Source organism: Xenopus laevis, chromosome 3S (genome assembly GCF_017654675.1).
Source record: "Xenopus laevis strain J_2021 chromosome 3S, Xenopus_laevis_v10.1, whole genome shotgun sequence".
NCBI classification, from domain to species: domain Eukaryota; kingdom Metazoa; phylum Chordata; class Amphibia; order Anura; family Pipidae; genus Xenopus; species Xenopus laevis.
The window spans coordinates 14,214,875-14,230,345 of NC_054376.1; the positions used below are offsets into that span (position 1 = coordinate 14,214,875).

The 15,471-nt window shown below is 41.7% G+C and overlaps 1 protein-coding gene across 1 annotated transcript; it reads left to right on the forward strand.

The window, feature by feature from the left end:
• Positions 1-1,966: 1,966 nt before the first annotated feature.
• pcdh12.S (protocadherin 12 S homeolog) lies at positions 1,967-15,246 on the forward strand. The gene is made up of 4 exons (XM_018254930.2): positions 1,967-7,500; positions 9,116-9,204; positions 9,937-10,091; positions 14,499-15,246. The coding sequence occupies exons 1-4, from the start codon at positions 4,555-4,557 to the stop codon at positions 14,858-14,860; spliced, it is 3,552 nt and encodes a 1,183-aa protein (XP_018110419.1). The 5' UTR covers positions 1,967-4,554; the 3' UTR covers positions 14,861-15,246.
• The last annotated feature ends 225 nt before the right edge of the window (positions 15,247-15,471 follow it).

A 15,471-nucleotide genomic window follows, 5' to 3' on the forward strand; every position in this document is an offset into this window, starting at 1 on the left:
AAATACTCCTCCTAAAACCTGCCAAATTCATGTGATAGTCAATGGCAGATGTCCCCTTAACCATTTGAGATGTTTTAACCCTTGCGGAATATTCAGTTTGACGCTGGTTTTTCCATGAAAACTCACATTTTTCATGGTTTTCGGGTGTCAAACTTGAAAAATTCAGGTACGAAAAAGTTGTGTTTTTTCTGTGCAACCCTGTGCATGGTTACATTTATAAAGCTGAATAAGAGAGAGAAAATTGTGAATTTTGTTTGCGCAATGCGAATGTCTAAAATGCTATTTTCACAGAACAACCTCGCACAGTGGGCGCACTCATGCAAACACCCATCTCATTTGCAAGACAGCAATGGCTACATTGAAGAACTTTGCAAAACAGTCATAAATAAGAGATAAGATACGAGAGACTACGAGGCTATGTTTGCCAACAACTTGACTACTGCCTGAGCATGCCTCCCCTGCCTCAAGCAAGAAAAATATAGCTTTAAAGCCAGGATCCGAGGAACTGTACTTGTTGAACTACCTATGCACTATGTAGGTGAAGCAGGACAATGGTTCTCACATATGTTTGTTTAATCCAATCGAATCATACCATGTGATATTGCATTCGCTGAAATGAACTAGAACATAGTCAAATTGTTACTTTATCTAAAGACACGACAGTGAACAGGTTAAACTCATTTGTACAGGGAAGGAACCATTAGTATTTCTGCTTAGCTTTGGCTTTTTCTTCTGTTGAACTCTACCCAACAGGAAGCAGCTTTTGGAGCAGTCATGTCATTGGTTCAGAGCTCTTCCTGATGTTTCGTACCCTCTTGGCTCTTGGACATGGCACCATTGCAAACGCTGCTCCTGCTTACCTCCTTATTAGACCCGACAGGATGAAACTTGACTTCCTTAGGCACACACAGGGTATTCTGGGAGATAAAATCATAGGACATCCTCTATGGCACTCCCAATATTATAGCATTTCAGGTTTTCCTTCCTGTTAAAATTGGCATTTAGCAGGATTCAGCAAATTGGCATTCACCTGATCCTGATCCAAAATTTTTAGGGTGGAAACCTACATTTTTAAAAAATCTTCCTTGGGAACAAGGAACTGTATAATTATAAGAGCCGCAGCTCTGTTTACTATTAATGTAACTGTAGCAGCTAATATTGAATATACAGGGCTTTTGCTCCTGCAGGTGGTTCCATGGGTGAGATTCTATTCCATTCAATTGTTGCTGTAGTCAATTATGTCCACATTGCCAGTGTATTTTTTTTAGTTGTAATATTGGTGAGTAGAGAGGCGCTAAGTGTGTATACTACTGCCAGATGCTGTAACTCCTATGTTTATTGCCTGAAAAAGCGGGTCTGAGCCCGTGAAACGCGTTGTACTGATTAGAGTACGTTAATAAATGTTTACTGCTTAATTACAGTCGTTTTGTGTCTGCTTGGAGGAGGTAAGTCCACTACTGCCTCCTCTGATTACCAAGTTTTGGTTTTTAAACTCGTTTATATCCTTTTATTCTTTTGGCGCCTCTGTTCTTTTTATACAATATTGGTGTGTAGGTGCATCTCAGGTCATTTTGCCTGGTCATGTGCTTTCAGAAAGAGCCAACACTTAAAGATGGAACTGCTTTCTGGCAGGCTGTTGTTTCTCCTACTCAATGTAACTGAATGTGTCGAAGTGGGACCTGGATTTTACTATTGAGTGCTATTCTTAGATCTACCAGGCAGCTGTTATCTTGTGTTAGGGAGCTGTTATCTGGTTACCTTCCCATTGTTCTGTTGTTCGGCTGTTGGGGGGGGGGTGATATCACTCCAGCTTGCAGTACAGCAGTAAAGAGTGACTGAAGTTTATCAGAGCATAAGTCACATGTCTGGGGGCAGCTGGGAAACTGACAATATGTCTAGCCCCATGTCAGATTTCAAAATTAAAATATAAAAAAATCTGTTTTGAGAAATGAATTCTGCATAATTCTGCTAGAGCAGCACTATTAACTGATGCATTTAAAAAAAACTTTTTCCCCATGACAGTATCCCTTTAAGGGGAGGGTGTCACTGGTGATTTGGTGGGCCCTGCCTACAGTTGATGTGGTATTCGGCAAAACTAGGTAAACAAACCTGTTCCTATTGCTTCCTTTCTTCATGGAGCACACAGTGCAAACATATGGTTGCAGCAAATGACAAGGCAGTGGACAGGTCTGGACTGTGATTTAAGATAGGCCCTGGCATTCCAACCTCCCGGCACTAAATAGTGACTGCCTGTGGCATTTTACAGTGGCCCCTCTGGCATTTGCCAAAACCTACAGATTGCCAATCCAGGCCTAGCAGGGGAGGTAGGTTGCTTTGTGTCAGGACGCAGCAGGCTTTGTTGGTGATGTCTCAGCCGAACGTAAACTCCAGGAGGCCTTGGGTGTCCATATTTATTGACTCTGCTTTCTCACATCAATGTTAAATGCAGACAGTGCAAAAAGATATAGGTGACATATAGACATACAGTGGAAATAAGAAATAGCTGATGGGAATTGTCCTTGGCTGGGGACCACTGGGGAAATACTTTGGCAGGCAACTGAATGTAGATGTTTTTTGTGGCGTGTATGATGTTAGTGTGCCATTGTATCTTATATGACAGCATTTTGACTTTCAGGGGGTTATTTATATTATCCAATTTTTTTCTGGTTGAAGTTTTAAAGGGGAAAAATACAGAGGCTGTTAAAAGTCCAAATAAAAAAGTAATCCATCTCAAACCTGCCGAGGTCATGTAGAAGTTAATGGCAGATGTCCTGTTTACAATTGGGGGTTTAGTACAATAATCCGTAAAATTTGTAGTTTTCAGCTTTTTAATAATTTAATCGAGTCTTTTCCCACACCAGATTTTTTCGAGTAAATGTCCATGGGAGTTTGGTCGAAGTGGTTTTTAGAAAATAGTGAGATTTTCAGATTTGATGTGCTTGTTAGGGCAGAAGTTACTCGCTACACTCTGTATCACTCAATATATATCCACAACAACTTTTATTTCATTAGTTGCTGCTGCTCATGACTGCCCCTTGTGTTTTCTGAATCTGCATCAAAACAACATAGATCCATTAAGCTAGGGGTGAGATGAAGACATGTCAACAGAAAGAAAATCCTTTCGGAAAACAAAGCGCTCCAAGTACCATCCCGTCGGTAATTTACATTCTAGCCGGCGGGAGGCAGTTCAGGGAGATTAGTCGCCCCGAAGAAGAGGAGATTTGTTGCCGGGCGACTAATCTCCCCGAATCTGAGCGTGTGCACTATCCCTTTATATAACATTACCTGGTGGTACCTTTATTTTTTCCAGGACCTGCCATATTATTTGGGATACCGCATGTTTCTGTACAAAAAATTGCTTAGCCAACATTGTTTCTTTTTTGACTTTTTCTTTCCTTTTACTCTCTTTTGGCTCGTCAGCCCCTGTTTCCGGTTTGAAGTTCCAAATAACTCTTTTATGTTCATTGAGTCTGGTTCTAATGGCCCATTCTCACATCTGATCTTGTTAACTGATTCCCTATGCTTTTACCTTTTTATTTGTAGGACAAAATCGGGTTTTATCATAAACAGTTTACCTTATCATTTTGTAGTATGGACCAATGCTTATTCATTACCTTTTTGATAAATGCAGAATGTGGGCCATAAGTGGTTACACAGGGAATGCCTTATTTCTTCTGTTGTTCTTTTTTTCGGTAAAGTAAATCTTCCCTCTTGATTCGTCCTACCTCCGTAGTTGTACTGATTAGTTCTGTTTTATTATAGCCCCTATGTACAATTTTTTTATCAAGTCGTCCGCTTGAATAAATAAAACCATGATGATGCTTGACTACAGCTCCCAGCATGCTTTTAACCCCTGATATGTTAACCTATTCTGGGGCCATAATGTATCTAGTTTGTTTATCCAGAACATTTTGCTTTCAATTATAATTATAATTAAAGGATTAAGTGAAAAATGTCAAATCAACATATTTAGAAGAATCAATTTATTCTGACCATTACTGGTATTAGTAGAAACATTAATGGACAACTGTCAACATTTTTTTTTTTTATTTGCTAGCCAGGAAAACACAGCATGGAGCAGAACAATCATTCTGCAGGAGGATAAATCTTCTAAAGTTCACTATAAGTCTGAAAGTGACCCCTGAGAAGTAGATAAATAGTTAACCGCGATTTGCAATACGTCTAGGAAACTGATTGTTCTGCAGTATTGAAGGTTTAGTTGAGAATTAAAGGGGTTAATGAAGCATTGTCCATTCGCACATGTTGTAGTTCCTTCCTTGCCTCTTTTCCTGTAGGAGGAGACCTATTTCCCTGGGAAAACAAGTAAGTCGTAAAAAAAAAATGTCATTATCATTTCGCACTACTCTGTGTTATTCCACTTTTCTGTCTTGCCAAGCCAAGAATCTTTTGTTTAACTATACTTCAGTATGCAAATATCAGATGATTTGACCAAGCATTTATGATGAAGACAAGATAACCTGCTTTCCCTTCTTTCTCATGCTGCTGAATCTAAAATTCCTTTGTTCTTATTAATCCATTGCATCCTGCTACAAAATGGAACGCCTTTCTGGAACAATGAATGGGATTCCTCACTTTACCTGCCAGGTTGTTGTTCTTCTATCAATATTCTTCTTCTGCAATGTATTTACCCAGAATTCAGCGTCTTCAATGGTGAGATTCCGTACTCGAGAAGAAGTAGCTGTAGGCACTACAATAGGCAAAATATCTGAAATGCCAGGCTGGTCAGCAGATGACAGTGAAGAATATAAACTCATCCAGGAGCCAAAGCCTTTCCCAGTGGATGTGGGATTAAAAGATGGAACTATTACAACAACAGGCCGTTTAGACAGAGAAGAACTTTGCAAGCCTCATGGTCACTGTCTACTTACTTTCGATGTCCTTGCAACAAAGGCCTTGGTTTTAGTGCATGTTGAAATTGAGGTTTTGGATATCAATGATAATGAGCCATCATTTCAAAAACCAGAGCTGGATTTGGAGATTTCCGAGAGTGTGTCACTACGCCACCGGATACCGCTGGACAGGGCCTTCGATCCTGACAGTGGAAGCAATGCATTAAAAGGTTATAATCTTTCTCCAAATGAACACTTTATTTTGAATGTTCTTTCAAATTCTGATGGCACTAAACATCCAGAGCTGTTGGTGGTTAAAGAACTGGACAGGGAAATACAGTCTTCTTTCAATCTTGTCTTAACAGCATTGGATGGAGGGGTTCCACAAAATTCTGGGACCACACAAATTAGAATTAATGTCCTGGATTCTAATGACAACAGCCCAACTTTTGGAGAAAGCTCTGTTATCCTTGAAGTCCCCGAAGACACCTCACCTGGCACCCTTCTTCTAAATCTTACAGCCACTGACCCAGACCAGGGGCCAAATGGAGAGATTGAGTTTTCATTCAGCAAGAATTCAGCTCAACATGTTCTTAGCATGTTCAGCATCAACCCCAAATTGGGTGGCTTAGTGCTGAAACAATCATTAGACCATGAAGACAGGAGTACTTATGAGCTGGATGTACAAGCAAATGATTTGGGTCCTAACCCTATCCCTAGTCATTGTAAGGTGCTTATCAAAGTAGTGGATATTAATGACAATGCACCTGATATACAAGTTAAATGGGCTTCACAAGACTCCAACGAAATTATGGTATCAGAGACTGTTCCCTTAGGTAGTTTTGTTGCTCTAGTAATGGCCAATGACCCAGATTCTGGTGCAAACGGGCAAGTGGATTGCCATCTAATTCAAGAACATGCCCACTTTAAATTACAGAGAGCTAATGGCAACAGTTACATCCTATTAACTGATGCCGTTTTAGACAGAGAGAAATGGGAAGAATATAATTTGACTATTCAAGCTCAGGATCAAGGAGTTCCTTCATTCTTAACAACAAAATCACTGAAAATTCGTGTGACTGATGCCAATGACAATTGTCCTTTGTTTGACAAAATCAGCTATGATATATCTGTGGTTGAAAACAATGCCCCTAACACCCATCTTCTTACAGTTCATGCCGTGGATCTTGACACTGGTATTAATTCTGAAGTGACATACAGTATTATTGACTCCTATCCTTCAGGTACACCTGCCTCTGCTCTTGTTTCAATTCACTCCACTACTGGGCAAATATATGCACTGCAGGCTCTGGATTATGAGAAAATGACTGAAATCCAATTCTTGGTCAAAGCAGAAGATAAGGGTAGCCCAAAACTTAGCAGTAATGCTTCCATCAGAGTGTCCTTATTAGACCAAAATGACAACAGCCCAGTAATTGTACAACCACATCTCAGAAGGGGCTATGCAACAATCACTGTCCTAGTTAATGCAGAAACAGGCCTTCTGCTTTCCTCCATGGAGATAAAAAATGTTCAGGCACTTGGGCACGTTATGCCTGATAAGTTTTATGGTGCAAATGATATAATAAAAAATATTGAAGATATTAATATACACCCAGTTGTTCAAATTGTGGCCACAGATGCAGATTCTGAAGAGAATGCTAAACTTACCTACCACCTGACCAATACTCATCAAGGTTTGTTTGCTATAGACCAGTACATTGGGCAGTTATATGTAAATTCCAGCAATGCCAGTCACCTGATTGGAAATGCCAAGGAGCTGGAAGTTTTTGTCAGAGACAATGGAATCCCTCAACTGGAAACCAAGGCTCGCCTGAAAGTTATATTTAGCAACCATCTTGATCACCTAAAGAACTCAGGCACTGGATTTGGTGGTGGTTTAAGTGTTTCCATGGTTATAGTGATCTGTCTGGCAGTTCTGCTGGCTGTATGTCTCTTAGTTTTAGCACTTATAATGTCTTTCTGCAGGGTAGATAGTAAGGACAATAGAGCATATAACTGCAGGGAAGAGGAATCAGCATACACAAATCAGCCCAGGAGACCCCAGAGGCAGATCCATAAGGCTGACATCCATGTTGTACCAGTGCTGAGGGGAAGACAACAAGACCTTGGATCACCCTCTGAAACTCACAAACCATTTTCTTTGACCGACGAATGTAAAGAAATCCCTGAAGATGATGCACTTCATACTCCATTTCACCTTACTCCTACACTTTACCGCACTCTAAGACACCAACATAATCATGAAACAATTAATGATGATGTACAAGATGTGGATCCGTCTTTTTCGTTGCCTCGCTCTGTTTGCCAAACTCTACAATATCAGAGACAAAGAAGCTGTTCAAGGGAGAATCTTCAGGATTTTAATAGCACACTTCCTGCTTCTTCCAAAACCTTAAAGAACCCTGGAAGCCCTCAGGTGAGATTGGATGGCCACCCTAGTTGTTCTGAACCATTGCTATACAATAAGGGAGATGTGTACCCTGCTACATCACCAACTCTCAGAAGGCAGAGGAATGCAGAGGAATCCTCTCATGAGCAGATCTTGAGGAGCCTGGTGCGACTGTCTATGGCAGCTTTAGCAGAAAAAGAAGCAGTAGAACTCACTATGCAATCACCACATGTGCAGGTAAATCTTAATTTTCTTTTACTAGGATTAGTTTTGGTGCTTTAGTTAAATTCTAAGTTCACATTTGGCATCTAATGCACCTAAGCTTTAAACTTGGGGTGGCATGTCCCTGTAAAGTTCAATGTACATTATTCTTGTAACAATTAATTCCACGGCCAGAAAAAGGGGTAGGCAGCAAAGGTATTTGCCCAGGGCGCAACTGGGGAGAGTAGGATCTTATGCACATGCCTCTGCTGTCTTGCCCTTGCCTAGGGAATAGTACCTCTTGACCTGACTACAGTTAGCTTAACGATATTCTTAATTCTATCTATCCAGATATGGGAGCCGTTATCCAGAATGCTCAGGACATGGGGTTTAACAGATAACAGGTCTTTCCATAATTTGGATCTCAATACCTTTAGTCTGCTAAAAGAAAATCAAAATTTAACACAATAGGATTGGTTAGCCTCCAGTGGATTTAATAATACATTAAATCTTATTTGGCACAAAGTACAAGACACTGTGTTATTATTACAGAGAAAAATCCTTTATTTGAATAAAAATGGACTCTAGGGGAGATAGATTCTATGGGAGATAGACTTTCTGTAATTTGGAGCTTTCTGGATAACGGGTTTCCGAATTACAGAACCCATCTATTTATCTTCATTATCATCATCATCATCTCTCTCTTTGGAGAGCTAGTACATTTTCTGCCTAATCAAAAAACACCATGTGTGGATTTGTGTTTCTATCATATGAAATAAATTTGAATAAGAAGCAGCTATTGGTTAATGTTTTTATGTTTGTTGGGACTCAAGTCTCAAGTTTCTATGTTATTCAAATTTTTTTAGACCCCCCTGACATTTTCACAACTAAGATTGCAATCAGCAATCTTTCGAGGAATAAATGGCTGCAGCCCTTCAGCAATTGTTGGACTGCAACTCACAGCATCCTTGTCTAGGGAATGCAGACAGTTGCAGTATACTTCCTTTCAGTGCTTGCCGCTGGATCCAAACATTGGCATAACCTTAGAGGACACAAACTTCACAGTTTGGGGGGGGGGGCTGGGGAAACAGGTCTTTAAGGGTGGATCCTGGGCAACCCATGATTTTTTGTGCGACCTGTAATTTTGTATGGTGGGGGCATAAGAAAATTTTTCCATGGTGGTGAGAGGCCGAGGCCCCTGAAGTTCTGCAATTGCCTGTAAATACTTTGCCTATTGTTTCCATCTTGACTAGCTAGACTAGCCTATAAGTGCCTATTTTTAGGCACGAAACGTGCCAGGCTTACATATGTCCTAATAAAGATTTTTTTTTTTCTTTTTTAAAAAATACCTTGGCTACTGCTTTACTGCTGGATGGCCTCTCACCACATGAATGCTTTGTATCCATTCCATTACCCCTTGTTTTGGTTTATTATGCAGGGAGGGATTATAAGTGAGCCATAGAAATAAAGTCATTTTTTATCATAGTATTTTTTAAATAGAATATTTATTAGGGGTCTAAATAAACTAAACCACCAAACCATGTGGCCCTGGCCTCAGTCTAAAACAGGCATGGATTTGTGCGTTTGAAGACTTTAACAAATGTTTTACTTCACTGTTGTATCGCTACAAACTTATTGTTGCTTTTCACAGCAAATTTCACAGCTGCTTTCTCTGCTTCACCAAGGACAAGTTCATCCTAAAACCTTACACAGAGGGAACAAGTACTCTAAAGGCCGTAGGTAAGAAACATGAATTTAGAGGTACATTTGTCAAGTCTAACTACAAAGACTGTATTGAGTTTGTGCCTAAAGATTAAAATCAGACTGTACTGTGGACAGTGTTTTTGCATGGGATGGATATGTGTTACCATTTTAACACCTCACCTTGTGACCAAATGAACAGGTGTTTGCCTCATTTAGCCACTGATTGGGGTGGGTCACTATGTGGGCCCTTGGGTCAGCAGAATGAATGATATATATATTGGTTAGGACCAGCAGATTGCCCAACCAGTGGATCATGAGCAACATGTTGCTTTCCAACTCCTTGGATGTTGCTCTTAGTGCCCTCAAAGCATGTGCTTATTATTGAATTCCAGGCTTGGAGGCAAGTTTTGGTTGCATAAAAACCATATGTACTGTCAAACAGAGCCTCATGTAGGCTGCCAGTTCAAATAGGGGCTACCAAATGGCCAATCACTTATTTGGCACCCCCAGGAACATTATTCATTCTTGTGTTGCTCCCGAACTCCTTTTATATTTGAATGTTGCTCACGGTTAAAAAAGGTTGGGGACCCCTGCCATACATGAACCAAAATAATTTTATCTGTAAATGTATCTGTCTTAATAAATGCAATCTGACCACCCATGTCAAATTATACAATACATGACAGATTAACGGCTCTCATATGAGTCTAATATTGTATTAAGCTTCTCCTTGATTAGCAACTCATTCATGTCTATGTTCCTATTAAGATCTGCAGGCCAGGAGACTGACTGGCAAAGTACAAAGGACAGTGGCAATGGTGAGAGCGAAGCAGGAGACCTGGACTCAGAGCCAGGGGTTGACCTTCCCGGCAGTCAGCAGTTATTAGAAAACAGCCTGGAGATTATACTAGGAGACTCTAGCGGTGAGTAAAATATTTATTTGATCAATATTTATCAGAATATGTTTAGGATTATGACCATTGGGAACATGCACAACGGGCATCAAATCTGTTACTGGCTTTAGGGGCATCTCGCTGTCCAGATAAGAATGTCCTGGAATTCTGAGCAGTCAGATCACACATTTAGGCTAAGGCCACACTAGGCGATAGCGCCGCGATTTGACTCGCGGCGACTTTTCGCCGCGACTTTTAAGCCACAATCGCTGGGGAAACTTTTGCGCTGGCGTCTATGGGGAATCGCGAAAAATCGCCAGCGTAAAAACACACGCGGCGATCTTTTCTCTACTGTCGCTCGAAATTGCCTCGCTAGGCGATTTCGAGCGACAATAGAAAAAAGATCGCCGCTGTCACGTGAGATACCGTGAATAAACTCCAGCAAAACACAATTGCAGGATGAAAACAAAAACAAACTTCTTTATTTTATAAAAGCTCAGGCAACTCCCTTCAACCGAAATCTCCCACTGGAAAATCCAAGCAACCCTCAGTCACCAACTGCTCCTTGTTAGCACCTCTGATTGGCCAGTAAATAAAGTTGGCCCCTACTGGCTGTTGGGCTTCACAGACCCTGACAGAAGATACTGCAACATGGTCTGGCTACTGACACAGGGTCCACGTCACATCACTCCCCCTTCCCAGAATTGGTGTTACCAGGTTTACCCATTGTTGGGTAAAACCTTGGAACAACAGCATTGGGTTCATCTCAATCCTCCTGTCGAGACAAGCCATCAGCATTGCCATGTAGCTTGCCACTGCGGTTTCCAGGCGCTCCTGTAAGATGCGCCTCTCATGCTCACTGGCCGTCAGCACCTTTTGCAGCTGGTTGAGTTGGTCATGGGAGCTGGCAGAGGTGCAGTTACTCTCCGACAGGGCCCCGGTCAGACTCTGCACCTTCTCTTTCAGGGACGTCTCACTCTCCTGAGCCTTGGCCAGGGTGCCAGTCAGCCGATCCACACACAGCTGCAGGGTGCTCACCTTTCCCTCACTGTCCGACAGCTGTCTCTGCAGTCCTTCCATGCGCTGCTGCATCTCTGCTTCCCGGTCAGCAAGAACCAGTTTGTGTCGCTGAAGTTCTCCCTCTAGCCCCCGGCGGGACAGCTCCAGTTTGGTATTTCGGCTTTCAGAGGCGTCCAGTACCTCTTTCAGACGCCGCCGCTCATTCTCGTATTTTGCTTCATTGGTTTTGATCTTGTTCAGCTTGTCCTGTTCTGATGTGTTGCTGGATGACATTCCTGAAGTTGTCGGGGAAATGCATTGCACATCTCCTGGGGTGAGACTGCAGCAGATGTCTCCAACATCATTGCCCACTAATACTGGAGCAGGGAGATGATCAAGAATCCCAACTGTATGCTGTATAGGTCCATTACCCACATCCAAACTGACCTGAGCCACTGGAATCTCCTTCTTAGTACCTCCAGGTAGAATAATACAAACAGAACGTCCTGGGAGGACATCAGAGGCAGAGAGCATATGGGGTTCTACTAGGGAAATGTAGGCTCCAGAATCAAGAAATCCTTCAGCCGGTTTACCATTGAGCATTACTGGGATGATATGTTTGGTGCGAGAAATTTGGTCATTCCAGTGGACGCCCAAAATGACATACTCCAATGGCTTGGGTACAAGTGGCCCATGGGTGTGTTGTTGTACTGCTTGAATAGCCTGTTGTTGAGCAGCGGTCACTTCCTGTCTGAGAGCAGTTACTGGACGAGCAACTGCATTATTGGAGGTTCTGGGTGGTTTTGGACACTGTGCAATAAGATGAGTAGTAGAACCACAGCGAAAACAGCTCTTGTTAAATGTATGATGTGGTTGTGGTGCTGGCCAGACAGGGCAAGGAGTTGAAGAACTTGTCCGTAGTTTTGTTCCCGAATGGATCCCAACAGATGGGAGAGCTGTGGAAGAAATATTACTTCGTCCACGGCGGATTTGGGCCTGCCCTTCCAAGCACTTGTCAGCCAGCCGAGCTGCTTCCTCCAAAGTTTTCGGAGAACGATCCCATATCCATCCCCGAATTTCCGGTAAGCACTTTTCCATGAACTGCTCTAGTAGACACAATTGGCGAAGATCCTGTATTGTCTGAACCTGGCTTGTGTTAACCCATTGGTCGAAGGCTCTCCGCAATTGGTTCCCAAAATCCCAGTATGTATCAGAGGCTATTTTATTTAGAGCGCGAAATGACTGTCGATATGTTTCTGGAGAGATGGCATAATGATTCAACAATACACGTTTCACTTCCTCATAATCAGTGCGCTGGAGATATGGGATCTCTCTATAGATATCACTCGCTTTCCCTCCCAATTTACCAGCAAGTATCTTCGTCCATTCTGCCTTAGGTACAGCGTAATCCTCGCACATAATCTCAAAGATGTGTAGGTACTTATCGATTCCTTCCTGGTAGTTATCAAAAGAGGGAAAGGCAGCATGGGTGAGCTTGACCACAGGTTTGAAATGCTCAGTATTGGGATGCTGCCGTTGTACTGTGTTCACAGCAGAAATGGGAACTCTCTTCATCTGTTCTTCCTGAATAGTCAATTCAAGCAGCTTAAGACGTTCTGAACCAGTGAGATCAGACCCCAGAGCTGTAAGCCTTGACTGATACCTCACCATCGTGGGGTCATTCTCCACCTGACCCACTGCTGCCCCATACATTGACAGCTCATCCTCTGGTTCAGTAATGGTAGCGACTAGTTCATGTGTCATCTGGGTTGAGGAAGGACCTGCCTGCTCCTCTGTCTGCTCCATCAATAAACTTGCCACATCTGTCAGTCCTGGCTGAGTGACCTTAGTGTGTTGGGCAATAAGAGATGCCATCTGCGCTTTAGTTAGTCCATTACTTTCGATTCCACGATTCTTACACAGACCTTTGAGAATAGGAAGACGAAGCTCAGCCAATTCATACTCCATTATATGTGGTTCTGGCAAAAGTCTCTGCATAAAATTATCCCACCGCTGCCACCACTTTCTGTCACGTGAGATACCGTGAATAAACTCCAGCAAAACACAATTGCAGGATGAAAACAAAAACAAACTTCTTTATTTTATAAAAGCTCAGGCAACTCCCTTCAACCGAAATCTCCCACTGGAAAATCCAACTGCTCCTTGTTAGCACCTCTGATTGGCCAGTAAATAAAGTTGGCCCCTACTGTCTGTTGGGCTTCACAGACCCTGACAGAAGATACTGCAACATGGTCTGGCTACTGACACAGGGTCCACATCACAGCCGCGTGTGTTTTTACGCTGGCGATTTTTCGCGATTCCCCATAGACGCCAGCGCAAAAGTTTCCCCAGCGATTGCGGCTTAAAAGTCGCGGCGAAAAGTCGCCGCGAGTCAAATCGCGGCGCTATCGCCTAGTGTGGCCTTAGCCTTAGGATCATCAGCCATTAACCAAGGACATTGAGTAGATTGTTGTAGACTAGTCAATGAGGAACATGTTAAAGGACCAGTAACATCAAAAAAAATTTTAAAAAAATTCATTAGTATACTTTGAAAAAAAAAAAAACACCAACACATATTAAACTTTAAAACCGCAAAATCTTTATTAAGAAATAACTTCAGAAAAGGCGTCACGGTGCCGATCCATCGCGCAACGCTTGATTCCTCCTCTCTGGCTATCTCCTATAAGGAAGGCAGGGAGGAGAAATCGAGCGCTGCATGATGGATCACCTGATCGCCTTTTGTGAAGAGGAGCACAAGTTATTTCTTAATAAAGATTTTGCGATTTTAAACTGTTGGTGTTTTTTTTTGTAGTATAACAAATTTGTTTTTAATTTTTTTGATGTTACTGGTCCTTTAATTATCTGGAATGCTTGGGGTCTGGGGTTTTCAGGATAAGGGTCATTCCATAATTTTGATCAACATGCCTTGTCTGCTAAAAATCATTTAAACATTTAATAACCCAATAGGACTGTTTTGCCACCAATATGGATAAATGCGGATTCATTAAGATCAAGTATATCATACTGTTTCATTATTACAATACAATAATATTTAAAATGTGTTTTCAAAAACGGTGTCAATGGGAGATGGCCTTAATTCAGAGTTTTCTGTATAATGGGTTTCCCATCCATTACCTGTACCAACTGGCCCAGGGCATGTAGTGGAAGCATGGAGCTATGTAGACACTGCTATCTCTAATCTTTATCACTGGTTCCTCTCCAAGAGTGTATTCTTGAGAATGTCCTCCTCCTGTGTGTGTGTATTTTGCTGGTTGTGTCCAAGGACAAATAAAAACTCCAGTAAAGTAATACACTGCCAATAAAATGGTTTTAATTCTATGCTTGGTGACATGAAGAGGGCTTAGTGGAGGCAGAGGTATTTGATGTACTGTTATTGTACAGACACCCAAATAACTCCAGTTTAAATCTGTGTGACAGGTTCAGAAGGTAATCGGCTGAGTAATCTAGACCCTGGATGGATAGCTCAACTTTCCTTGCCTTTAACCAACAACTACAAAGACAATGTTTTCACTCCAAATACACCGGTTCTTCAACAGCCCCCAATAACAGCAGAAGAGAGAGAAGAGCTTAAAACCTTCTTGACATTTGGTAAAGCTTCAGAGGGCTCCCAAAGCAGCAGACTTGCCAGCACCTTCCTTTCGGAAATGAGTTCTTTGTTTGAGATGTTGCTAAGCCAGAAAGCTGATTCCCATGGGGATCCGGCGTCAGAAGTTCTTATGAGACTTTCAGGCTGCAGTAAAACTTTGGCAGTGGACAATAGCAAAAGGGATGATTTATAAACTTATGGAAAGATGCGTCAAGGCTACAGCATAAAGGACTGGTTAAAAATAGCCGCCCTAGCTCAATACTTCATGTTTTACACGCATGAAATATGGATGGTAGTCACACCAACTCATGATTTCATCCCATTGCAGAATGCACAATTCAAAGCAGTGAAAAGATGAAACCAGCAATAACTGCCAACTCCATGGTCATATTTAGATGATCAATTAGAGAATTATTATTTCAATATAAAGGAAACCATAATTCATTATTTTTCTGACTAGAACAGACCTGCTTGAACATGAAGAAATGACCAAGAAACCTGTGTTTGGTTTGACTGATGGAAGCACTTACCTTGAGGACTTCAGGGTCTTAAAAAAATAAAACTTATTGTTGAACTGTGCACTCATGATATTTTTGTTGTGCTTGATAGAAATGCACATATAGGATAACGGAGAAAGTTGGTGATTGTCCGATATTGTCTCACCACTGCAGGCTGTCAGACCTCTTACTTCTCTAAATAGTCCATTGTTGTAAAATACATGAAATATCTGATTTTTGATGAAAATTGAAAGTTGATGGCATGACTTCTAAAATTGTGTGCTTGAAACATTTTCAGCTCATGAGG